Source organism: Herpailurus yagouaroundi, unplaced genomic scaffold (genome assembly GCF_014898765.1).
Source record: "Herpailurus yagouaroundi ecotype Mexico unplaced genomic scaffold, PumYag 557, whole genome shotgun sequence".
Classification (NCBI taxonomy): Eukaryota; Metazoa; Chordata; class Mammalia; order Carnivora; family Felidae; genus Herpailurus; species Herpailurus yagouaroundi.
This window is the reverse complement of record NW_024412774.1, coordinates 3,099,948-3,124,694: the sequence shown is the minus strand read 5'-3', so window position 1 is coordinate 3,124,694 and position 24,747 is coordinate 3,099,948. Positions and strand designations below refer to the sequence as shown.

The 24,747-nt window shown below is 60.2% G+C and overlaps 1 protein-coding gene across 4 annotated transcripts; it reads right to left on the bottom strand.

Moving 5' to 3' along the window:
- Nucleotides 1–953: 953 nt before the first annotated feature.
- Nucleotides 954–22,146, bottom strand: PPP6R1 (protein phosphatase 6 regulatory subunit 1). 4 transcript variants are annotated; one of them, XM_040465316.1, is made up of 24 exons: nucleotides 21,621–22,146; nucleotides 12,902–13,134; nucleotides 12,444–12,630; nucleotides 12,207–12,344; nucleotides 12,051–12,116; nucleotides 10,633–10,745; nucleotides 10,434–10,547; nucleotides 9,892–10,054; nucleotides 9,667–9,819; nucleotides 9,411–9,545; nucleotides 9,015–9,079; nucleotides 8,808–8,923; nucleotides 8,636–8,721; nucleotides 8,390–8,479; nucleotides 8,207–8,304; nucleotides 6,152–6,209; nucleotides 5,876–6,057; nucleotides 3,141–3,265; nucleotides 2,897–3,044; nucleotides 2,728–2,798; nucleotides 2,544–2,625; nucleotides 2,059–2,169; nucleotides 1,906–1,977; nucleotides 954–1,795 (listed from the first exon to the last, which is right to left on the bottom strand). In XM_040465316.1, the coding sequence occupies exons 2-24, from the start codon at nucleotides 13,126–13,128 to the stop codon at nucleotides 1,792–1,794; spliced, it is 2,604 nt and encodes an 867-aa protein (XP_040321250.1). In that variant the 5' UTR covers nucleotides 13,129–13,134; nucleotides 21,621–22,146; the 3' UTR covers nucleotides 954–1,791. The 4 variants fall into 4 exon arrangements, with proteins under 4 accessions (XP_040321250.1, XP_040321251.1, XP_040321248.1 ...); XM_040465317.1 differs by lacking the exon at nucleotides 21,621–22,146 and having other exon boundaries at nucleotides 12,902–13,268; XM_040465314.1 differs by lacking the exon at nucleotides 21,621–22,146 and having other exon boundaries at nucleotides 1,899–1,977.
- Between the last annotated feature and the right edge of the window lie 2,601 nt (nucleotides 22,147–24,747).

The window sequence follows — 24,747 nt, the reverse complement described above, 5'->3', positions numbered from 1 at the left end:
GTCCTCACCCGCTAGACCTGCCTTCTGCGCACCCCCCTACCTGCCTCCTCCCCACCCCCGGCCCGAGTGTGGTCATTAAGTGCCCTTCACATCCTCCCCATGCCCAACCAGTCAGGAAGCACAGGGCAGGATTCCAACACCCTCCCCTATGCCCAGGACTCCCTGCGCCTCAGCAGGGGAGCGGAGCCCCATCACCCCGTCTCGGGAAGCAGGACCACCTTGGATGGAAACTCCCTCTGCACCTGCCCACCCAGTGTCCCCCAAAAGACTGCCTGGGGGGTCCCCCCTGTACTCTGGCCTCCCTGCCACACGCGGTCCTCGGCTCCCGCTCAGGACCCCGAAGCCCTCCCCGTGCCCTGGACGGCCCCCACACCAGCCTCCTTGCACCCTCCTGAAGGAGCGAACGCCAGTGTCGGGTTGGGCAAGGTCATCACTGCTGAGCTGGTCTGCAGCTTTGGAAGTCATCGGAACAAAGGCTCCTGTGCACATCAGCAAGTGCACCTGGCCTGTCCCTCACTTCTAGTTCAGAAGGCATGAACTGCTAGGTGCCCACCTATCTTGGTTGGCTGGCCACCTCAGACGCCCTCTGCTCCACTGCAGGAGCTGAGGCTCAGGGGCTTCTGCAAGGTCACCCAGCCGTGTCGCTCCCCCGCCCACCGCTGCCAAGGCCAGGGATAGACCTGCCACCTGTGTGTGGAGCCAGGAGCCGGGACACACAGAGACCCCAGGACAGGGGACCTTGTGGGGACCAGGTCCCAGACAGGGCTGGGCAGGGGTCTGCCCCTCTGCCCCAGGCATTCCTCCTGCGCTGAGCCCGAGTGACCCCACCCTCTGCAGAGCAAGGAGGTCCAGGAGCCTAACTGCGCTCTGCGGGCCACACCTGGGGTCGCGAGGCCACAGTGCAAGGACGGCTCGGGCTGCCCCTCCCCGAGTCCCAGAACTCAAGGTCTCAGTGGGAATCTTAAACTGTATTTATTTATTTATATTTGCAATATGAAATAGAAGCTGGGCACGAACACACGCACACTCACGCCAGCCTGGGGAGGGGGAGCTGGGACAAGGTCACTTGGCAGCTGGGCTGGACCCCAGACCCTCGGGCATGGGAAGGGGACCCCAGCCAGACCCCTGCCGACCCCCCGCCCCGGGGTCCATGGGAGGTGCGGAAGTCTCAGTGAGTGCATCAGGGCCCCACAGGAATGTCCCCGAAGAGACCCCCTCGGATGGGGACTGCCAGCTCCTACAGAGGCAGCAGGGCCGGGCAGGGGTCCTCTAGCCCCCAGCCCGGGTCAAAGTGCAGGGTCCAGGGCAAGGGTCTGGGCAAAGGCACGGCCCCTACTCGGGCCCTCCCCCGAGGCGGACCTGAGCCGAGTGTGGGTGTGGGCATCTGCACCGGAGGCTGGGGGCGTGGGGGGGGGGGCAATGTCCTCGGGATGGGATGAAGGTCCAACCCGCTGTCCCGCCCGCCTGGCCTCCTCCTGGCTCTCCACCCACCCACTCTCTCTATATAATATATAATATAGGTCTCTCTCTCTCCTTTCTCTCTACTCGACTCTGTATCTTTATTCTAGGAGACAAAACTCCATAATTTCTTTTCTCAGTGCAAATGGGGGTGGGTAGGGGCCTGTCTCCCTGGCACCAGGCTCCTGGGAGTCCAGAGGAGAGAACGTGGGGGCAGATGGGGGGGAGGGGGTGATGGGGCAACAGGGCCATCGTGGGACCCGCCCTGCCCCCACTTGGGCCGGGTCCACGTGGAGTACGGAGAATTCAGCCGCCACCACCAGGACCAGGCAGTTACCTGGGAACCAAGAGGGAGACCCAGGTGAGCAGCCCGCTGCCCCCACCCCCGCAGCCCCCCGCCTACCCAGCCCCAGCCCAGCTGCTCCCCAGCCAGCCCTCACCACTCACTGGGAGCCCAGGGATGCTGGCCCTCCCGGGGCAGAGCCGCTGGACATCGGAGGTGGTGTAAGGGCCTGGGCACTGTCAGAGGAGACAGATGTAGGAAGGTTAGTGCCTCCCCCACGTGACCCCGGCTGCCCTGGGAGGCTGCACCACACTCACCTCTGGCTTTGGGGGAGCCCTGAGGGCTCTGGGCTCTTCTCCCCCTCTGTGGTCTGGGGGTGCTGGCAGGCCGCGGGGGCTGGGACGGAGGTAGCAGGGTCTCTGGTTGCACTGTGTGTAGAGGGCGGATCATCAGTGGGGCTCCCATCACCAATACCCTGTGGACCCTCCCACCCCTAAGAGGTGCACAGCCCAGGGTGGACCCTCCCATCAGAGACCCCTGGGAGCCACCAGGCAGGAGGAGATCCAGATAGCTCTGCACACCGCCTGCCTGCTTCTGGGAGCCTTCCCAACCCTGGGGCCCTGGGCTCCAGGGTCCTCTGTGGCATCCACACGTGGGTGCAGGCACAGCAGCAGACCCTCAGTCGCCACGAGGCCCCGAGGCAGCAGTGCAGACCTGGGGGGTCCTCTGAGGGCCATTTGGAGCAACTCCAGGGCAGGACCAACCTAGGGGCCAGGCTCCACCTGTCTCCCGAGCCGCTCACCTGTTCAAGGAGCTGGGAGTGGAGCGTGTCCCTCTGAGGGTGGCCTGGAGGTCCCCGAAGCTGACCAAGGCCTGGCAGGGGGCTGTGCGGAGAGAGGCCAGAAGACCTGAGCTCAGCGAGGTCGGGCATGAGCAAGGCCAGGGGACAACGGGGTGGGCGGTGGGGCTGGGCAGGCGACGCTCACCCGAGGGCTCCGCTACTGTGCTGCCGTCTGTGGCTTCCTGAGGTGCTGAGGGGGACGCGGGGTCCTGAGACCTGGGGGGAGGGCAAGGTGGGGGGAACAGCTCAAGGGCCAGCTGGAGTCAGCGCTCCAGCCCAGGGGCCCAGGGACTGGGTACCCGCTGAGGCCTTACCTGAGCTGCAGGGCGGAGAGGTCCCGGGGAACACCGAGGGGCCCCTGTGGGGCAAGGGGACCAGAGCTCGGCTCCTTCTCCCCAGAGTCTCGGGAGCCGGTTGGGGTGTCTGTAGGCACTGGGTCAAAGGTGGCTGGCCAGCTGGGGCCTGGGCAGGGGGAGGGAGGAGGGAGGGGTGAGCATGGCAGGCGGACACCCCACGTGCGCCCCGGCATGCCCCACCCTGCGTGTCGTGTTCACCCACCTGGAGGCTGGGGGCCAGGGCCGGGGTGACAGGGGGGCCCGGTCCTCCCACCGGCCGCTCGGCTGTCACCGTCATCCTCGTCCTCCTCGTCGTCCTCATCCTCGCTGTCTGTGCTGCCTCCACTCCTGCCCGGAAACCACTGGTCAGCGGCTATGCTGAGACATAGCCAGGTGTCCTGACTACCCGGGGACGACAGAAGGGATGGACGAGTGGGGGCGGCAGGGAAGCCACAGCACAGGCAGGTCAGGGCCTTCCGGGGCCCATGGGGTGAGAAGATGCCAAAGCCCATCCTTAACGCGAACAGCCTCCCCGCCCCCACCCCTGACCTGACACTCTCCCTCCAACCACACACTCGGAGCGGCTGCTCCAAAACTGTGCTCTAAGTATTGACTGACACACGACCCCAGCCCGGGGGACAGCCCAACTGGCCTATGTGTCGCCAACTGGGGAATGGTTAAGAAATGACATGGCTCCTAAGATGCCGAATGCACCATGGTGTGAATGGTTACCGACTGGAAAGGGACCCATCTGCACGCAGCTGAGAGTAAACGCAGACGCTCAGCAAAGAGAGAACAGAAGGGAGCTTCCAGAGTCGGGGGCGGGGGTGGGGGGGGGGGGGGTGGCAGCGCATCTCCTAAACCCACAAGGACCATCACACAAGGTGGAGGAAGCCCAGATGCTCCCCAAGGGCAAGAGCAAGACCGGGGCTGCTCTCCACTTCTGCTCAGGACCATATTGGAGGCCAAGGAGGCAAAACAACGAATTAAGAGGCATCCGGATCAGAAAAGGAGGGGTAAAGCTCTAACTGCAGATGACGTGACTGTGTTCAGACGACCCCAAGGAATCCGCTAAGACTGTTAGAGCGAGTGCCGCAGAACACAACGTCGACGTACAAAAATCCACTCTATTTCTGTACACTTGTGACAATCTCAAAATTCCACTTATGTAACATATGTAGGGATAAATTTAACACAGGAAGCATGAAACGTATACCCTATAAAAGACCCAAATAGAAAGAAGACGTTCCGTGTTCACGGACTGAGGATGGGATGGGGCTCGCAGGGCACAACCTGAGCTGACCTACAGGTTCCAGATGGGCCCGCTCAACCCTGGCTGGCTTCAGTTGTTGAAATCAACAAGCTGATGCTAAAATTCATACCGAATCCCAAGGGACCCTGAATAGGCCACACAGTCTTGAAATACGACCACAAACTTGCAGTCCTCACGCTTCTTGATTTCAAAACTTAATACAACACGACAGTAATCAAAACAGGGATGGGGCACCTGGGTGACTCAGTCAGTTGAGGGTCTGACTCTTGATTTCAGCTCAGGTCATGATCTCACCGTCATGGGACTGAGCCCCACATCAGGCTCTGAGATGAGCATAAAGCCTGCTTAAGATTCTCTGTCCCCCTCTATCCCTCTCCTCTGCTCATATGTTCTCTCTTTCTCTCACTAAAATAACAAAAGAAATTAGGGGGTGGTGCCTGGGTGGCTCAGTCAGTTAAGCGTCCAACTTCAGCTCAGGTCATGATCTCACGGTTCGTAGGTTCAAGCCCTGCATCCGGCTCTGTGCTGACACCTCAGAGCCTGGAGCCTACTTGGGATTCTGTGTCTCCCTCTCTCTCTGCCCCTCCCCTCCTCACACTCTGACTCTCTCTCTCAAAAATAAACAAGCATTAAAAAAATTTTTTTAATGAAAACAAAAAAAAACCTAAAGACAAGGAGGTCTTGGCATAAGGACCAATGGACCAAAGAGGCCAGTAATAAACCCACACATACAGTCAAATGGTGTGTGACAAGGGCACCGGGTCCATTCAGTGGGGACAGGGCAGTCTCTTCGACAAGAGGTGCTGGGAAGACATTCACACAGAGAGAAGAGGAAGCTGGACCCCCACTTCACACCATACACACACAGCTCGCCACGGGATCAAAAACCTAACTGTGAGACTGTTGGAAGAGAACATGGGGTGAGTCATGACTGGGGTGTTCAAGGACACACACAAGTACACACCAGCCCAGCCAGTAACACAACAGCACACCCAGCAGATGAGAAGTGAAACACAACCACAGCCATGGTGGGGAGGGGGGATGTGTGTGTGTGTGTGAAGACCTCACAAGTAGGAGGAGGAGGCAAAATCTATAGGGCAGGAAGTCAGGACAGCGCCACCTTCAGGGGGCACAGTGGCACGGGGATGGCTCCACTCCCTCATCCGGGTGCTGGCAAAGGGGTGTCCGTGGGGGCCGTGCACGAGAAAGTTAAAACTACACAGTGTAATCCTCAAACCAGAAACCACAGGGACAAAGGCCCTGAGCACCTGTTCACAAGGCACGAATCTGGGGTGTGCAGAGAGCTGGTCACAGCCTGTACGGGAGACACCATCACCGCCTCTCCTGTACTGGAGCGAAGGCATACCAATGCCACGTCAGTGGCTCTATGGGGACACCTGAACGAGAGCGAACATGGGGACAACGGAGCGGAGAGACAGATTCGCCTGCACCAAGCCATTCCTCAAGGACCCACCTCTCTCCAGCCACACACGAGCCACTGCCCTATTCCCTCTGTAGCCGACCTCAGCTTAGCTGGGTTTCTGGCATTCAAAACCGAAGTGCCCCACCTAATACACACCACGTTCTCACGCTTCTCATCCACATTAACGGGCGAAAACCACATCTCGGGGGCCCGACCGCCCCGCGTGCCGGGCTCTCGGCTGCAGGAGGTGGAGAGGACTCACCGCACACCCGGGGGCTGGCCCAGACGGGCTCCCCTGGCCAGCTGGCGGCCCTGCCAGGCACCATCCTCCTCATCAGATTCCCCGGAGCCCTGGCCCTCCTCCTCATCCTCGTCCTCGTCCTCCTCGTCATCAAACTGCTGGATTCGGTCCTTGTAGCAGATCTCCAGCAGGCTGGCATTGGGCTGTGGGGTGCAGGGTGGGAGGCTGGGGTGGGAGGCACTGTCTGCAGGACCCCCCACCCCCACCCCCGCACGGCCAGGGACGGGGGGTACTCACATTCTCATCGTCGGCGTTGAGGGAGAAGGTGATGTTGGCGGTCTTGTCGAATGGCGCGCTAGGAGGGAAGTACCACAGCAGTGAGGCAGTGGCCGCGTCAGGGCATCTCGAGGTGGAGCACAGAACGCCTCCATCTCCTGTCTCAGCCCTCACACAGGAACGCCCGTTAAGGCGTAAAGATTACCGTCGAGGTGAGCTCTTTACACAGGCACATGCTTCCCTGGGGAGACAGTCTAGTGCCCACGGTGACTGGACCCAACACGGCACGGTCAGAAATGGAGACGCAACCGTGTGCCGACTCTGACGGACGGCACCTACTCTGTCTGTTCCCTATTCTGTCCCCGTGCTGCCCTGGGCCCCTGGTAGCTGGGGCAGCCGCACGCAATTTAAGCAGAGACCAAAGAAACAAAACCGAATGAGACCGTGGCCACAGGCCACAAGTGGGGGCTGTCGTCATCCCTCCCGTCTCTGAGGAGAGAGAGCCAGAGGTTCCCAGCGCCAGGCCACAGCACACACGGCCTGCATATCCAGCCCCAGCCGGAGCGCGGCGAGTCTGGGGCTGGGACTCGCCTCACCCCACCCGCCTCTCACGCCTCTCACCCCGCTCCCGGGGCCGACACCCAGCTCCCTCTGCTCAACTCCCTTTCTGAAAGCCCCACGAAACACTTCCAGCTCCAGGGAAGTGAGCGCACGCGCTTTCGATGCCAACACAAGGTGCTGCCGGGAGCGTCACTTAGTCTCCTCCCGCCAGTCTCCGCCTCGTGTCCTTCACCCACTTCTGTGGCGGCGTCGGACACCTGTCCGTCCCCCGCATTACGGATACTTCCCACGTTACCACGTGCCCCCCTCCCCCCAGGAAACACTGCCACGAAGATCTGTGGACAAATGGAGGTCAGTGATCGGAGCGCTGTCCCAGCTCCTGACACCGAGCAGACACGCCCACGCGGTGTCCTCGCGACCTCTCCACCCAGACACGCGGAGCTGGTCCCGGTTGGGCAGTCCACTCTGGCAGCCTGAGCCCTGCCGGGCAACGTCTTCAGCTCCAACATCCTAAAAATATTCATCTACCTTCCACCCTAGAATGCTTCATGGCTTTCAAGGTTTTTTAAAGGAGTCTGTAGCCCCACTGGAAACGATGTGACGGTGGAGGCAACAGTTTCCATCAAGAGGACAGCTGGTAGTCCCCACACCGTCCTCCACCAGGGCGGGGTCTTCTCTCTAGGGTCCAGGGCTCGGAGACACAGCCAGAACCGCCAGGTCATCCATGCACCGGGCACTGAGCTGGGCAGGGTAGCAGCGGACGCAGAGCTCACGTCCACATAGGCGAGGCAGCCCAGTCGCCAGCCAGTGCCCATCACGCAGCAGTGATCCTGCTCCCACACCGGCCAACACGCACCTCAGTCTCCCCAGCTCTAACGGGGCTCCTGAGCCCTAAGCAGAGGAGGATGGTGGGCACGTGATAGGACACGACCCAAGAAGCACCCAACACACTGCTAGCGATGAAGCAAACGCAGACAGGGACCTCAGCTCAGCTGCCCCCGACCCAGGGACATCCGTGGCCCCCCAGCCCCCCCAAGTGACGCTCAGCCACTGGTCCTCTGCTACCTTCCGACTGCTGCCACTAGGTTGCTCATGCAATTTACGTGATGTTAGAAAATCCTAATTTTCTTCTCTCGACTATAAAAGCAACAAATACCTGTGCTGGAAAGCTCGGGAAATAAAGAAGAAAGTTGGCGACGGCAACACCAAGTTAAAATATTATTACACCACAATTACAAAGAAGCACAACTAGTCACTGAAAGACTTTCTCCCGTCAGTCTGGGGCCTGTCAGCCTGGGGCCTGTGCAGGTGAGGGGATGCGGGGGCCACTCCGGCTTCGAGGACCTATCCCAGAAGCTCCACACGGCCCAGCTCAGGCCCAGCTCGGCACAAGGCCTGTCCCCACCCACACCAGGGAAGATGGGAAAGATGGCAGGAGGAGCCACAGGGCAGGTGAGTGCTCACTTTCCGACCCACGGCCCCGTGCCCCCACCCTGTCAGGGAGGGCGCACTTACTTCACACTCTCTTCCTGCTCCCCAAACTCCTCGTCGTTGAAGCCAAAGTGGTCGATGAAGGCAGAGGTCATGCGCTGCATCTGGAAGTCCATGAAGGCCTGCGGAGGAGGGGCGGGGCGGTGGTCAGGGGCTGGGTGGGGCCCGGAGGAGCAGGCCAGCCCCCGTCCCCGCCCCGCAGCCCACCTGCTGCAGCACCGCCTCCTCCGGGAAGCTGAACTCCTTGAGCCGGTCGTCCTCATCGTCGCTGGAGGAGTGCAGGTGGTGGGTGCTCACCTGGGACGGGTGAGCAGGCAGGAGTGAGGACCAAGGTGGGCAGGGTGTGGGCGGATAGGGGTGAGGACCAGGGCGGGGAGGTATGGGCGAGTAGGGGCGAGGACCGGAGGGGTGTGCGCAGGGGAGAACCCCGATGGAGGGGAGGATGAGCCTCACCAGGTCCACTGTGTTCTTCCTGTTAGTTTCTGCCAGGGGTCCGGACACGAAGGCCTCCCACTGCTCCTGCTGCTCACTGGGCAGGTCTGCTCCGAGGGAAGGGGACAGGTCGTGAGGGGCCCCACGGTGTCCTCCCCTGCCCTCCAGAGCTGGGGTGTGCCCAGGCCCTCACCCTTCAGCAGCTGCCCCAGCTGCTCAGCGTTGGGCCCCTTCTCGGCGTTCTGCACCAGGGCGTTGGCCAGTCTTGTCAAGTGGCCCATGTAGCCCTTGCGAGGGCCCCCTGCAGACCTGGACAAGATCAGAGGCCGAAGCTGGACACTGGCCACACCTGCCCCTGCCCCGCCCTCCCCTGGGGGCAGGGGGCCCGGGGGATGCTCACTGCACGAGGTCGTTCTCCTCCCAGGAGGTCAGGATGCGCTCTACCAGGCGGCACTGCTGCAGCAGCTGGGACGGCAGGGTGGGTGTGGGGGCGGGGCCAGACTCCGCCCCTCCTCCCCTGCGTCCCTCCAGCCCCACCCCCACGGAGGTGCTGCTGGACAGCTCCTCCCTGAGGCCCTGGGCTAGATCCAGGGAGGCCATCCCTCTGTCTCCCAGGACACCCGCTGCCCTGAGGACACCACATCCTGCACCTACCTGCACCATCACCCCCCATTTCTCGAAAACAGACCTAAGACAAGGCCGAGCCCCACCCCCCAGCACGCACAGGCGCCCAGCAGGCAGACCTGGGGCAGAGCCCACCGGAGGGGAGAGAAGGGGACCTGGGAGCCCAGCTCACATGTTTCACGACGGGGTTTGGAGCAGGTGTCTCGAGGCCACTGTCGGAAGGAGGCCCAGCGCTCAGCATGGCACTCACACACGACTCCACTTGAGCATGCAGGAAGTTGTTGAACACGTAGTGGAAGAAGAGGTCCTGGGTGGGGGAAGCACAGGCTGGCGCCGAGGCCCCCCACCTGCCCTCTGCCCCCAGCCCTGCCCAGGGGCCCCCGCCCAGTCCTGACCCCCTCGGCCCCCCACCCCCCTACCCTCCGCACCAGCATGGTGTTGGGCACATCCAGTGCCAGGAGCTCCTGGGTCAGGGCTGCATCGTTGGCGCTCAGGGCGCTGGCCAGCAGCTTGACCACGTGCAGCCGGGTGTTGCCCAGTGGTGGGGCCAGGCTGCCCCACGTAGTACGCAGCGGCTCCAGCTACAGGCAGAGGGGTGGCTCAGCGCTGCCCAGGATGTGGGGCCACCCTCCCTCCCCGGCATCCCAGCCCACCTCGGGGGGCTCAAGCAGGAGCTGGTGGAAACGGCCAAGGCGTGGGCGCAGGGCGTGCAGGGCGCCTACACTGGACGTGGTGCTGTCCAGGGTCGCCTGGGCCAGGAGCTCCAGCTGCCCGTCCACACTGCTAAAGAAGTTGTTCACGGTCACAGACTCAGACCTGCGGTAGGCGACAGGACAGAGGACCTGTGTGCATGGATACGCACACGTGTGGCACTTCTGGGAGTGAAAAACTGCTTCCCTGGCAAGGGTAGGGCAAGGACCAGGGGCGGGTGCTCAGGGACTGTGCAGGACAGGCCCCACTGTCTCAGGCAACCACCTGCCTGAAGGGCCCCTGGATTCAGACAGCTACCTCCAAGCCACAGGCGGTTTATTTGGCCTCAGATATGAGCAGAGGACTCTCTTCCCGGGACCCTAAGTGACCACCAAGAAGGGGCCAGCCCTTGTAGAGGCCATGTCCCCATGAGTTTCACCTCTAGATGCAAAGGCAGGGCTCTGAGGGATGGCTCAGCCACCTGGGGGGGGCTGGCCCCCCTCACCTTGGCCTTCTGGGCTCCAGCAGGGTCAGCAGCACCTGGATCCCGCTCACGATGACAGACTGGCTCTGCTCTCCCTCCAGCATGTTGCTTAGGAGCTGCTCGATCGTCTCCTGCCTGGGGCAGGGGACACGGCGGGGTCAGGGTGCAGGGCTCTGGACAGTTTCCCTCCCTGGGCCTGGGAACTGCCCCGCAAACCCACTTCTCCAGGGTGGCCAACAGCTGATCAGGCTCTGGGCTGTCCTGGACCTGGATCATCTGCTCCCGGCTCAGGCGGATGATGTCGCACAGGGACTGGGACGCATTGGAATGTTGCTGGGGAGGCAAACAGAGAGCTGAGGACACCAGCCCAGCTGCTGGGCCCTCGTGAGCTGACCAGCTGGCCTGTAGGAACACAGACATGGGGAAACACAGACATGGGGAAACAAATGCCAAGGGAAGAAAACGAAGACACCAAATGCTGGGAGAGGACAGACGATGAAGAAATGGGAAACCCAGGAAAGCTTCCTGGAGAAGGTGACACCCCATCTGCTATAGCCAAAGGAGGGAACGACCAGATAGATGTCCAGAGTTTGGTGAGTGGATAAATACCAGTGATGTGTCTGCATGCCGGAACATTCCTCAGCCTCAGGAAGGGACGGAGCACTGACATGCCACAACACAGGTGAGCAAAGAGGCCAGTCATGAAAACCATGTATTTCGTGATTCCATTCGTACAGTGAGCCCAGGAAAAGGAAACCCAGAGACAGAAAGCAGACTGGTGGCTGCTGGGGGCTGGAGGACCGCAAGGCAATGGAGTGACAGCTAATGAGCACAGCATTTCCTTTCTGGGGTAATGAAAAAGTATTCTAAAACAATGTGGCGATAATCATACAATTTCGTGAACACACTAGAAACCACTGAATTGTGTTCTAAATAGGTGATCCACATGGCACGTAATCTATATCTCAACAAAGCTGTTACAAAGAAAAGCCAAGAGAGAAACATGAACACAACTCTTGAGTGTAACCTACTGAGCAGCTGCCAGGGCCCACCTGTGCAGACCCCAGACCCACCCGGGCCACGGGCCGCTCACTCTTCAGAGCCCCTGTGCCACAAGGCCTGCACAGCCCTCACCCTACAGGGACAGATACTGGCTAGATGCTCAGGGCTAACTCCCCACGCCTGTGGGCCTCGGCTCTGTAAGCCAGCAGCTCCGGAAGATACGGCGAGGCCCCGTGAGCTGCAGTGAGGATGCGGAACCTCTGTATGGATTCTCTGAAGCACAAGTAGGGTCTATCTGCCAGGTCAGTCAGCAGGGGAGGGGGCGGGGAAGGGATCCCGGCGGGGGGGGGGGGGTGCTGGCAGTGAGGGGGCCTAGAGCCCGAGGCCCCTCGCCAGTCTGCGACCCATCAGATGCTGGGCAAGGTCCTGGTTCACCAGACCCTGTCCGTGTGGGTCCGGCCCCTCTTACTCTCAGCAAGAGACTCAAGGGCATGCACACACCAGGTTCTAAAGCTTCCCTTCTTCACCAATTCACCTCTTAGGAAGGGAGGAGGGGGCAAAGCCGGTGTGAAGAGCAGATCTGAGGGAAGAGGCCGGGCCACAGGGAGGAACAGCAGGCGAGTAGGGGACACTCACATTGTCATCCTTTGACGGGTGGATCTGATCAATGAGCCGCTGCACGATCTTCTCCTCATTGAGCCACTGGGGGTGAGAAGGAGGGGCGCTCGGCTCACTGGCCCCGCCCACCTCCGGCAGGCCCCACCCCCCGGCAGGCCCCGCCCCCACACTCACGTTGACCACGTCCTGCCTCAGCTGCGGCCGCTCCACGCAGGTGAGGAGACGCAGCAGGAGGTCCATGATGGCCGAGGTGCCGATGTGCTGCAGCAGCAGGTCCACGAAGTCGTCCTTCTTCCGCAGGAAGGACACGAGCTGGGGGCCAGAGGGGCAGCGCTCGTCAGGCTCGTCACTCGGCCCGACCCAGCAGGGCCCGCGTACCTGCCCGCCGCCCTGGCCCTGGTGCGGCGGTACCTGGTCTGTCTTGCGGTTGATAAGGATGCCCATGACCTTGCTGAAGAAGCTGGCGAGCAGTGGGTTGAGGCTGCCGCTGCTCTGCAGGAAGCCGTAGAGCCGGTTCAGGAGGGACTCGTCGGCACCCAGCGCGTCGTTGATCTGGGGCACGTCTGAGGTCAGGATCTCACAGGCCACGCTCGGGTACCTGGGGGGTTCACGTCCAAAAAGGGTGGCAAATGTCAGGGAAGCTGGCGGGGCCATCCTTGCCTTCCCATGCCCTCCTGTCAGAACCCACTCGTGGCTCCCCACTGCCCCCAAGGCTACAGTCAACCTGAGCTTGGACCCGACCCCCACCGCCCTTCTCCCAGGCCCACCCCCAGGTGACCTCTGACATCCGCCTTCACCCCTGCTTCCCGGCCCCCCGCCTGCACGGGGCCCAAGTAGGGCAGTGGCCGGGACGACGGGGTGGGGCTCACTTGTAGCGTAGCCGCTCCTCCCCGCTGGCGGGCGGCTCCTGGGTGACCCAGGCCACCATGGCCTGCAGGTGCGGCGGCTGCAGCAAGAAGTCCAGCAGCTTGCGGTTGACGACCTTGCACTCCTGCAGCACGTCCTCTTCATCCAGTAGCTCGGGCAGGCTTAGGTCCTCCCGCTCCAGCAGCGCGTCGAGGTGTGAGCTCGTGTGCAGGTCAAACTTCCAAAACATGGCGCCCTGGGGGCGGGGCCTGTCACACACCCGCCTCTGCCGGCCCTGCCCCGCCACGCCCCACTCCCTCCACCTCAGCCACCTATTGCTGGATGACCATGGAAGCCTGACAGGGTCACCCTCTAGTCCAGAGGGTAGTGCACACCTGAGGCCAATGGCCCTGACCAGCCCTCCGCCCCCAGTCGCGGGTGAAGTCCGGGGGCCGGGGGCCGGGGGCGGAGGGGGGGGGAGGGGGGGAGGGGGGCTGGGGGTGCACACACGTGGCCTGCAAAGAAGAGCCCTGAGGCTGTGCAGAGCCCCTGCGATCCTGTCCCCGTCCAGGGCCTGTGTCCACGGTCCCAAATCTGGGCAGGGACCCTGAGAGTACGGGTGGGAGCAGTGCTCATCCTGGAGCCTCTGGCATCAGACTCGCTTCAATCTGTATTTGAACAAATTCAAATGCCCCATGGTCGCCAGCATGGGGCTGCTGGCCAGCCCAGCAAATCACCATGCCACGTGCAGGGCGTGGGGCGGCGGCAGAGGGAAGTCTGAGATGTCTCCAGGCTGTGGCTGTTGCCTGGATTCTACATACACACACACAAACACACCCAACCCCCCCCCCCCCCACAAGGCCGGGGACAAGGAAGAGGAAAAGCGGGGGAGGGGGCCCTCCCAGAAGAGCCGCTGACTGGGGCCCAAAGGAACCAGGACAGGGGTAAGTGACTCAGTGGGGAGGAGGACAAGGCTGCATCCCACTCCCCGACCAGGAGCACTTCACCGGGAGCACTCCCTGGGTGCCTGGGGGTCTGAGCCCACTATGCACGTGGACTCAACCAGGCCTCTACAAAGGCCTACGGCTCCCAGTCCAGACCTCCTGCTAGGCCTGCCCTGCACTTGCCACCAAGCTCCCAGGCCACTAGTCCCCCACGCAGAGCACCCGTGGCCCCCTCTGAGGACACGTCGCCACCCTGCTGCAAGACAGGCAACTCATGCCCAGGAAAGTTGGGGGCTCCCCAGCACCACACAGGTGCTGACCAGAGCTCACATTCGTCACCTGCCTGTGAAGACCACCTAAAGCAGAGGCCACCGAGGATGGACTGTGAGGCCCTCCCTCACCTTCTCTGCCCCACACCACCCACCATGGAATGGAGCCCAGACCCAGAGCACAAAGTGGCTCTGACTCCCTCGGGAAGCAGCCAGGACTCAAAGCCAGGGCAGAGCGGCACACGCATGGCTTCGGTCCCTTCGAGACACCACCCCCCCCCCCCCCCCCCCAGCCCTCCCTCCCAGCCTCTGCGGGAGACTACTCACCTCCAAGCATCCTCCCCACCCGCCGTGCCCTCCCGCCGTGCCCAGGAACAAGTGGCTCTAAATTTGCAATGATCCCAGATCTGGGGCCCTGGCGATTCCTCGGCCCTGGCTCAGGACGGCGGCAGGTGGAGTGGAGTAGACACCACCATACAAGACGGCAGCAGGCACCGGGTCCCTGCCAGGGTGGCGGGGGGCCCTCCCACAGGCCCAGAGGTCCTGTCCCACAGCACACAGGGACTCTCCCCTTAGCCCTCCACCCTCCACTCCACGCTGGCCACTTTTCTAAAACACAAACTTGAGTGCCTGGTGTTCGCTCGCGGCCAGAAGCCCAAAAGGGCTCCCTGGGTCTCGCCATTTGAGACCCCAGGGGCCCCTGCCAGCCTTCCAGCCGGCTCGGGCCAAGCCCAGCCTCCCCTTGGACCTCCACTCCCACAGCACTGGCACACACCGGCTCTCTCACACCTACACGGCGCCTCCCCAAGGAAGCTACAGCCTGGCTCCTCACAGGTCATCCTGCAGCTGCCATTTAGGGGTGTGCCTCCCCCAGCCTGCGGCCGGCCCTCCTGAAGAGGTCCCTGCAGGACATCACTGCCCCAGCACCATGCTGGACATCTAGGCCTCCCGGCATCACAGGAATGGAGGGGGCTCCTTCCCTAACATGCCAGACTGATGTCCCACATCAGCTGTGTACTGACAGCTTTCAGGACCGTCTGGCCTTTATCTCTCCCTACTCTCATGACTGCCCCCCAAGAAGGTATGGATGGCCCCATTTTACAGGCGAGGATGCTGAGGTGCACAAAGGCGACTGTCCACCCAAGCTCCCGGAAGGTAAAGTCTCCGGGCGGGGGGCCTTGTCCTGTTCACTTACAGAGGAACGGGCAGGCTCAGGCCCAAGTTTGGGCAGGGCCAGCTCGGCCTGGCTGTGCCATCCTCACCCAGACTCTGACGGCCGGCCCCTTCCCGGTCCGTGGGGGCTTGGCGGGACACTCAGCTCCAAGTCTAGCGCTTACTCAGGAGACACCTCTGAATTCAGGGAGGCACAGCCTGCACACCTGCCCATCACTCAGCCACTGGGGGCGCTTCTCTAACCTGCAGAACCCTCACCCCGACCAGGCCCCGTCACCTCTCTCCATTCTGTTCCACAGGCATCCAGGACCGTCTTGCTAAGACGGAACCTGACCACGTCCTGTCTGCTCAGGAGCCTGAGAGTTTCCCTCTGCTCTCAGATACATCTAAATTTTGCCCCAGCTGCAGGCCTGTGTGAGCTGGCTCCTCCAGCTGCCCTCATACCGAGTTCCTCACCCGCACTGGACACACCGGCTTTTCTGTGTGCAGAGCACACTTGGCCTGGGATCTTAGCAACTCTGCTCTTGCTGCCTCGCCGGCCTGGGATGTCCCAGTAACCGGCTCCTTCTCATCCTTGGGGTCTCCTGCCAAGCCTCTACCTCCCGAGAGGGTAGAAGCAGTGCTCTGGCACCCCCTCCATCCACCAGCTCTGGAATGTGCACCCCGCTCCGCACGACAGTGTGCTGTCACACGGTGCATGTGCCCTGGTGCCCTGACCAGATGACGGGCAGCACAGGCAGAGCCTTCCTCGTTAGGCTGCTGTGAGCGCCCAGGGGCAGCACCCTGCACAGCACCTGGTACACGATTCGATTATGTTCAAAATAGCAGCAGAAAGATAACCCCGTCTGCAACCCCCCACGTGTCATAAGGCCCCTGCGCTCTCTGAGGCAGCAGGTGACATATCTGCCAGGGCATCGCTCCTCCCATGTCCCCCCCCCCCCCCCCCCCCGTTAAACCACAGTCACAGGTGGGGGTGGGGAGGGGGGAGGGCTGAGCTGGTGCTGAGTGTGCACCCCCGGGCCGTGTGACAGGGAAAACATTGAACATCACCCCCCACACTCTAAAGTACTCAGCGACTCTCCTTTGCATGCAGGCAATTCCCTCCATTTGCTGAGATCCTAGACCTTCTCAAGAAACCCTTCTACGCTTGATGGACGTCCTCTCTCTTTGGGTAACAAGTCTGTGACAGGCCTTGTGCTAAAGGCCAGAAAACTAAGGGCTGGCACAGGTGACTCACCAGCCCCAAGGCACTGAGCTGGGCAAACCTGGGGCCAGGACCCCCTTGAGGGGCAGCCACCACCCAGGCTGTGAGAGGCAAGGAGCTCAATGTGGCAAGCACACCACCTCCTTCTCCACTGGAGACTCACGTGAGGGGGAGACCAGAGAGTTCAAAAGACCCCCTAAGCCCAGGGAATGAAGCCAGTCACCAAGGACTGCGTGTTGTAGGACGCCACTTAACGTGAAACATCCACAAGAAGCAAACCCATAGACAGAAAGCAGATTAGTGGCTTTCAGGAGCTGGGGGAGACTGGGCGTGGGGGTGGGAGCACCTGCTAATGGATATGAGATTTCCTTTTGGGAAAAGCATATCTAAAAAAAAAACCCCAAAAGTTCTAAAATTGAATGTACACAATTTTGTCCGTTACACCTCAATGAAAAAAACCTACTACGGTGATGTCTGCGCAACTCTGAATATACTAGAAACCACTGACTTGTGCACTTTAAATAAATGAACCACATGACGTATAAGTTGTATCTCAACGAAAACCACTACCAAAAACAAAACCGAAGTTGCTCAAGCCTGTGGTGACAGGGCCGGGGCCAGGCCTCACTCTGTGTCCAAGTCACCCAGAGCTAACCAGACGCCAGCTGCCAGAAAAGCTGAAGCATAGAAAGCATGCACAGGTTCCCCCTTCCACACCCCCAACATCCCTGAGCTAAGCAGGACCCCCCACAGCTGAGGGGCAGGGCGGGGATGGGGCCCAGACAACATCCCCTGAAAACCTACACACCAGCATGGGCACCTGGGCTCCACATCAAGACAAGAGAGTGAATATTCCCGTTTGGCAGACACGGGGACAGGGGCCCACAGGGACAGAGCCGTGGCCACCAAGAGGCAGAACCAGGACTCAGACAGCCCCCCTATCCTGTACTGGCGGAAATTGTCAAAGCTGAGACCCGCCCACTTCCAAAGCACCTAGTTAGAGGGCACGGGATCAGGGCATCATCCCCAAGCTCTCCCACGGGTTGGTTGTGGACAGCAGCTAGGGTTTCCTTCCCCAAGCTGCTTTCCAGAGAGCCGGTGTAAGGTGGGGAGGGGCGGGCGGGGGGAAGGGGGGAGAGGTGGGGAGGGATGGGCGGGGGAGGGCCCGCCCACCGTAAGACAGGAGGGTGCCGGGTGGTATGGGGAATGAACTCCAGGGGCCTCAGAACCCAGGTGGCCCCTTAAACTCTCAGAACCTAAGGTCGTTCCTCCAAAAATCAGAGAGGCTGCAAGGATCACACGCAAGTGAGTGGCGGCTGGTGCCTACAAGCATCACGTCTCAAGCTCCACACAGAACAGAGATGGAGATACAGGAGAACAGGAACACACACACACACACTCTCAATTCACTCCAACCTCAAGTCCTGATGGCCAACCCCATCTTCCCACTTAACAGAACTTGCTGGAAGCCCTAGGAATTGGATGGGCCGGGGGGGGGGGGGGGTCCATTCTCACTCTAATGGGGTGAGCCTGGGCCAGGCACCTGGTATCCTGGAACCTCATCTCCTCATCCGTGAAATACGTTCACAGCCCTCAGGAAGAGTCCTGTGAGAACGGCCAGCTCAGGCAGGTGGTCCTGACACGGCAGTGCTTGGCAGCTGGTCGCCCCTTCCTGTAGGTCCCTGACCCCGCCGAAGCCCAGACACTCCCAGCGGGACGGAAGGAGCTGGACAGTAACCCGGGGTGATAGCTTCAAAACCAGAAAGCCCAGAGACAGACTCTCCGCACACCTGCTTGAGCGACCCAGGTCATTCAAATACTCTGGCAGGCGCCTCGCACCCCACCACCCCCACCCTGTGCAACTCTTAGCAAACTTCAAGAAAACGGAAGTGACTACCACTGGTTTTTAGCAACCGTTTGAAAACCATGACTGGCTGCAAACGGAAGAAGGGGAAACTGTAAATGAGAAAGGAAGCCATTAAAAAAGAAAACCACCTCTCTCTCTGCCAGCTTGGCACCATCGCCGCGGGTCTCTTGCTCTGCTGTGTTGTTCTTAGGCCTGTGACAGCAGCTGCCCTCCCAGGAGCCTGCCCACCCCGCCCCTGCCCTGCCCAGGCTCAGACAGGGCCTGACTGCAGGGTCCAGAGCGCCGGCCCCACTGCACCGCCGATCGGCCTCCACCACCTCTGTCGGTGCCAGGGAGCCCGGGCCCGGTCCTCTACCTTCCACCCCTTCCTCGCCTGCCCTGGCCATGAAGCCCCAGCAAGCCAGCGCGTCTGGGGTGGCCACCTGAGTGGCCCAGGGGCTCAGGGGAGGGTCTAGCGCTGGCAGAGGCCGTCTCTGGCCTGCAGGCGCCGCCACCCTCAGCCATCACAGGGCCACAGGCTGCTGAGATGACACACGAGACCTAGCAGGGGAGAGAACCCATGACTGAAAGGCCGGCCTCAGCCCCTTGAGCGCTCAGCAGGACCAAGGGCTATGAGACCACCTCCCTCAAGTCTCCCCAACTGTCAGCTCTCTGCCAAGTCTGGAAAGGGGGTAGGGGACTTCGATTCCGAGGATAGGACAACAGTAACGGCGACCCCACGACCTCTGAGTAGGATGCAGAACCCAGCACAGACCTAGCAAGGTAGGCAGCAGGATGCCCATTTGGGACAAGGGGCCACTGAAGCCAGGGAAGGAGGGACCTGGCCACAGCCACAGAGGACAATAAGCTGGGACTTGTCCATGGCTTGGGAAAGCCTGGGAGGGGTCCCCAGTTAGGGGGACACCCCAGACCACATTCTCCCAGGGGAGGTGGCCACTTGGGTCCAACCCCAGGAGACGGAATAATTAGGAATTGGAAGATTGCAGGCCCCTGGCCAACGACTAAGGAGGGACCTGAAAGCTCACATTCGGGACTGTCACTTGGATCAGTTATGGGTTCAAAGGAAAAAAGGAAAACGGTATCAGATTTTGAAATAGCCCTTGGAGCACGAAGAGGAGCAGAGTCAGTGTTCCAGGGAGATCCAAAGTTAGAACAGCCTGGGTTCCAATCCTGCCTCTCCAAATATAAATAATCCCCGTGGCCTTGGACTCCATCTCCTCCCTTGGGAGACACCTCACGGTTACCATAAGATCACACCTCCCACGGGAAGTTCTGTAAAGCGGGTGTTCGAAGAGAAAACCATGCTTGGCCTGGAAAGGAGGGCGTGTCCCCACCCCCCACGTGCTGAGCCTGCCCTAGAGAGCTGGTGAGCCAGGGGCGCCCGGAAGGCCTCTCGTTTTCACCAAAGCTCCCTGGCCTCTCTCACCTCATCTCTTGCTGCAACCCGCATGGTGCTCAACACTCCCGCCACACCTGGCTGCTCGTGGGCACCCTTGCCTCTGGCTGGCTTCTCCCTCTGCCTTCCCTCCAGCTCTTTGGGCCTGACTAGCTCCTCCTGGGTCCTTCAGGCTTCAGCACAGACACCACTTCCTCCAAGAAGCCTCCCCTGACTTCGTTAGGGGCCTGCTCCACACTTCCACAGCTTCCGTAGTCACCCTGTGACAGCATCCGAGCGCTCTGTGACAGGATCTGCCTGTTCAGTCACCTGCCTCCCTCTGCAAGATGCCAACTTACCGGGACTTAGCATAAGGCCAGGCCCACAGCTAGAAATACTTATTTAAAAAAACACCTCAAGTCCAGAGGGGGAGCGTGACCTGTTGAAGGCACTTCCCATAGACCCTGAAAAAGTGCTGGTGATCGGGGTAGGCGGGAAGCAGAGGGCTCTCCTCTGATGCAGAGAAACTGTAGATGAACCAACAAAAATCCCTGAAAATACTAAAATAAATCAAAATACACAACGCAGAACACACAGCCACTCACGAGTACCAACAGGGCACATAAGGCAAAACTGTACACGACACCCAAGCTTCTGCGCCACAGCACTGCTGGTATCTGGGGCTGGAAAATACTCTGTGGCGGGGGCTGTCCCGTGCACTGTACAACATCCAGCAGCATCCCTGGCCTCCACCCACCAGTAGCACCTTCCTCATAACAATCGGCACCTCCTGCCACTGCCAAATGTCCCCTGGAGGACACAAGCGCCCCAAGTTGAGAGCCACCGCAACACGTAATCCCAAACCTAGTAATAACACTCCTAAAAGCTACTGATGCTGGAGCACTTCCTGTGCCTTGCGTGAGGGTCCAGCTTCCCGAAACGGCCCACTGAATCCCCACTGAATCCCCAGAGCCGCCGAGTGAGAAGAACACTGACATCAGCACCATTTTACACACCACTGAAGTTTCTTTACCACTCCGAACCCGGTACCACACCTAAACGCATCTTCCTTTCCAGAAACATCTTGCCTCTGGGGCCGGAGTGAACGGTAACGTCTGTGGCCTCAGCCCAGGCTCAGGTGTGTAAAAGAGCGAGCAAGAAAGACCCTAACCAGGAGATCACATTCGAGGGGCTGGACAGGCAGCGGCACCAAGGCCCTCCACCCGCCCGCTCCCGACACTTCTGCAGACCACTCCCCGGTTCCCACCTTCACAGGCTTGCACGTGCTGCTCCTTCCACCCGGAAGGCCCTTCTTCCCACTCTCCATCTGTCAACCCCCTACTCGTCCCTCCCAGACAGAGAACGCCACAGCCACCGAGCCAGGCTCCCGAGCCCCTCCTCTGCGGCCTGCAGGCCCTGAGCCACCTCCATCACAACACCCCTAATTGTGACTGTCCGGCAGGGCCTTTGTCTCCCCAGGGCAGGGCCTGGGGCTGGCCCCTGCCTCTGCCGCCTGCCTTCAGCAGGCCTGGCTGGCTCCGCAGGCTGCTTCCAGAGCCCTCCTCACACGCTAAGCCGGGCAGGGAGCAGGGAGAGCCTTGCTGTTCTAGTGGGCCTGAGCCCGGGGCAGGGGTACGGGCAGGGTCAGAGGCGGGGAGTCTAAGGACAGGAAGGGGGTGTTCCAGGGAAAGGAGCTGAGGAGGAAAAGATGGAGATGTCCCAGGAGTGTGGGGCTGAGTCCGAGGAGGGGAAGTTGGAAGCGAGTGGGGGAATCGGAGGGAGACCGAGGAGGTGAGCTGGCCGGCGGGAGGCCGAGAGGAGAGACTAGGGAACTTGGCCGGGGGGGGGGGGGGGGGGGTCCGAAACCGGGGGGGCTGAAAGACCCACGGGGAACCCGGGGGCCCGCTCACCTGCGCGGGGGGGCGGCGGTTCCTCGCACTCGGGGCTCATCGGGGCGCCCCCCCCGCCCCGCCGCCGGCGGCTCCGGCCCCGCCTCAGGGGCCCGGTATGAGGGGGCGGGGGGCGGCGGCGGCGGGGGCTCGCGCTAGCGCCTTCGGGCCTAGGGGGCTCCCCGCGCGCCGAGCTCCAGAGTCCGGGGGTCAGCGCCGGCCGGGAGCGGACGGAGGCGGGTGTCCGGGGCTCGCCGGCGACCGGGGCCGCGGAGAGGTCGGTGCGGCCGCGAGGCCGGCGAAGGCCCTCAGCGGGGAAGTGGTCCCGGCTGGCCCGGCCCGGCGGCGCGCGGGAAAGCAAAGGCCGGTCAGGGAAGGCGTTGTCCTCCGCAGTCCGAACAGGCCGCAGGGCTGAGGAGCGGCCGACGGAAGCCGAGGCCCACTTCCTTCGGCGCCCCCTCCCTCAAACGGACCGCGTCTTCGGACTCTGCAGTCGGCTAGGGGCCTCCGACGCCCGGCTCCGTCCGCCACTATCCCACAATCCCCTAGCGCAGGGGCACGCAGGAAGCCCCGCCCACCCGCCGCCGACCGGGTGCGCGGAGGCCGAGCGCCCGGGCCCGGGCGGTGCGTTTGCGCGCGGGGCACAACCACGCCCCTCCGGCCCAGCCAGAACATGGCTGCGGATGCGCTTGCGTTGGTTTGGGCCAACGGTCTCTCCCTGAATAAACCCAGACAACCCAACGCGCAGGCGCCACCGCACGCTGGTAGCCTTTGTCTACGACTCCGTTCCAAAGTCCAGAGCAAATCCTGCTCCAGGATTTCTCTTCCCACTCGCTCCTTTTGGAAATCCATTCCGTCTCCTCCAATTATTTCCTGCTTTCGCTCCAGGGTCCAGGTCCTGGGTAATCCGCACCCGGTTTTCTCTCCAACCAGGGCCCAGCGCGCGTCTGCCTCGCGCGGTTCTCGACGCCTTCTCTGTGCGTAAAGCTGACTTAGGTCTCACCTTAGGTTTTTGCCCAGACCTTGTCTTTACTGTTGCCTCCGTTTCCCCAATTTGTTACAGGCTGTTGCTCATGTTACTGTAAGGCCCACTGTAAGGATCAGACGAGTGCGTGCGTGTACGGACTCCTTTCATTTTTTTAACCTGCAGATTTACTTTTTTTTTTATTTCAGAGACATTTTATTGAATCATATGTTTAGTACATTTTCCTGTTCTTGTTGTTTGTTCCCCATTTCAAGGATGCCAGTTATGCATTTGCCTTTCACATTTGTTAGCTCCTCTGTACTTGCTTTAATTTTTCTCATTTCCACCTGTATTTGCTTATTATCATATGTCTCTTCTTCTGGTCCTTGCTATTTCCAGTGGATTTGCTGCATGAGCTAATTTTTGGCCCTTGTATCGGTTATCTGCTGCTGTGTAACAATCACAACCTCAGCAGCATGTATCTATCATTTTTACAGCTTGGAGCTGGCCAATGTGAAGTTTGGCAGAGTTGGTTCTGTTTCCCATGTCTCTCATATTCTGGCACCATGGGCTACCCAGGGCACCATCTCACAAGGAAAGGGAGAAGCAGCCCAGGTCGAGCCCATCTGTTAGCGCATTTCAAGTCTCAGGTTGCCTCATATCTGCCATCATCCATTGGTCAAAGCAAGTCACACAATCAAGCCCAAAGTTATGGGGAGCAGGCACATAAATTCCACACACCAACAGAGTGGATAAGTGTACTTCTCTTATGGAGGTGGAATGGGAGGGAGTAAATATTTCCTGAACAATCCACCATAGTCCTCTGTTTGTTTCCTTAGTTTTGCCAATCTTAACCTTTTCATCATTGGGGATTTGTTTTTTGTTATTTGTTTCTTCAATTTTTTGAAACATTTATTTTTTTTATTTTTTTTTAATTTTTTTTCAACGTTTATTTATTTTTGGGACAGAGAGAGACAGAGCATGAACGGGGGAGGGGCAGAGAGAGAGGAAGACACAGAATCGGAAACAGGCTCCAGGCTCTGAGCCATCAGCCCAGAGCCTGACGCGGGGCTCGAACTCACGGACTGCGAGATCATGACCTGGCTGAAGTCGGACGCTTAACCGACTGCGCCACCCAGGCGCCCCTGAAACATTTATTTTTGAGCGAGCAAAAGAATGGAGGATGGGCAGAGAGGTGGGGGAGACAGAATCTGAAGCAGGCTCCAGGTTCTGAGCTGTCAGCACAGAGCCTGACATGGGGCTTGAACCAACCAGCTGTGAGATCATGATCTGAGCCAAAGTCTGAGCCACCCAGCTGCCCGGGGATTTGTCGTTTTTGTTTTTTTTTTTTGGGGGGGGTTGTTTTAAAATGGACCCAGGTTTCTATTGTAACTCAGCTTGAAGCAGTTGTGATGCATTTCCTTCTGTTCCTCAGTCATCTTTTCTTCGGTCACATTCTTTTGTCTTTTACTCAGCATTTTGCTTGCTTTGTTACATGTCTGCACAGTTGCCGTATTATTTTAACACATAAGCTCAGGAACTGAGAGACGAGGGGTAGCCCTTTTCAACCAGCAAAAGAAACCTGAGAAGTTGACATGGTCAGTCTGGAAGAACCTGGGAAGCTGCAGCAGCTTTAAAGACCAAAATCTGCGTCGTCTCCCCCCTATCAGGACTCACAGGTTGGCGATGCGGTTATGCGTAAAAATTTGGAAGGTGGTTAAAGTGTCTGGTGACAACGCTCATTCCCCATTGTTCACATTTCTACAAGGAGGTACTTCTATTGCTTAGTGTGTCTCCCCTGGCCTCTCCAACCCCTTTAGGGGCTGAGGAACAATTTGCCAGATTGGACGGGCATCGTGGCTCACGCCAGCCCTCCCTGTCTTAGAGCCAGCTTGCCCAGTGCGGCCTGCGGCACCCAAGGGGAGGCCTCTGCTTGTCCAGTGCTGCCTGTGACCAGACAGGCAAGCATGTCTCACGCTGGGTGGGGTAGCAGCAAGACTAAAGCTACTTTCTCTGGCCATAATGGTAATAAACGTGATACTTGAGCTCCAATTCTTGGATTCTGTAGCTACCTTTCAATTTATCCTGAACTTGGGAAGAAGGGTGAAATAATTGGGCCATCCCAAATCCCAAGAGTACGAGTAAATGCCACACGAGAGGAATTAGCGTGTACAAAATGGAGCT

What these genes read in the sequence shown, in the direction of transcription:
- PPP6R1 (XM_040465316.1), bottom strand. Translation starts at nt 13,128, where the DNA reads ATGTTTTGGAAGTTTGACCTGCACACGAGCTCACACCTCGACGCGCTG. An exon ending in GAGGAGAACGACCTCGTGCA is followed by an intron (nt 8,924 to 9,014) that starts GTGAGCATCCCC and finishes GATCTTGTCCAG; the next exon opens with GTCTGCAGGGGGCCCTCGCA. An exon ending in GGGCTCCCCCAAAGCCAGAG is followed by an intron (nt 1,978 to 2,058) that starts GTGAGTGTGGTG and finishes CTCCTCTGACAG; the next exon opens with TGCCCAGGCCCTTACACCAC.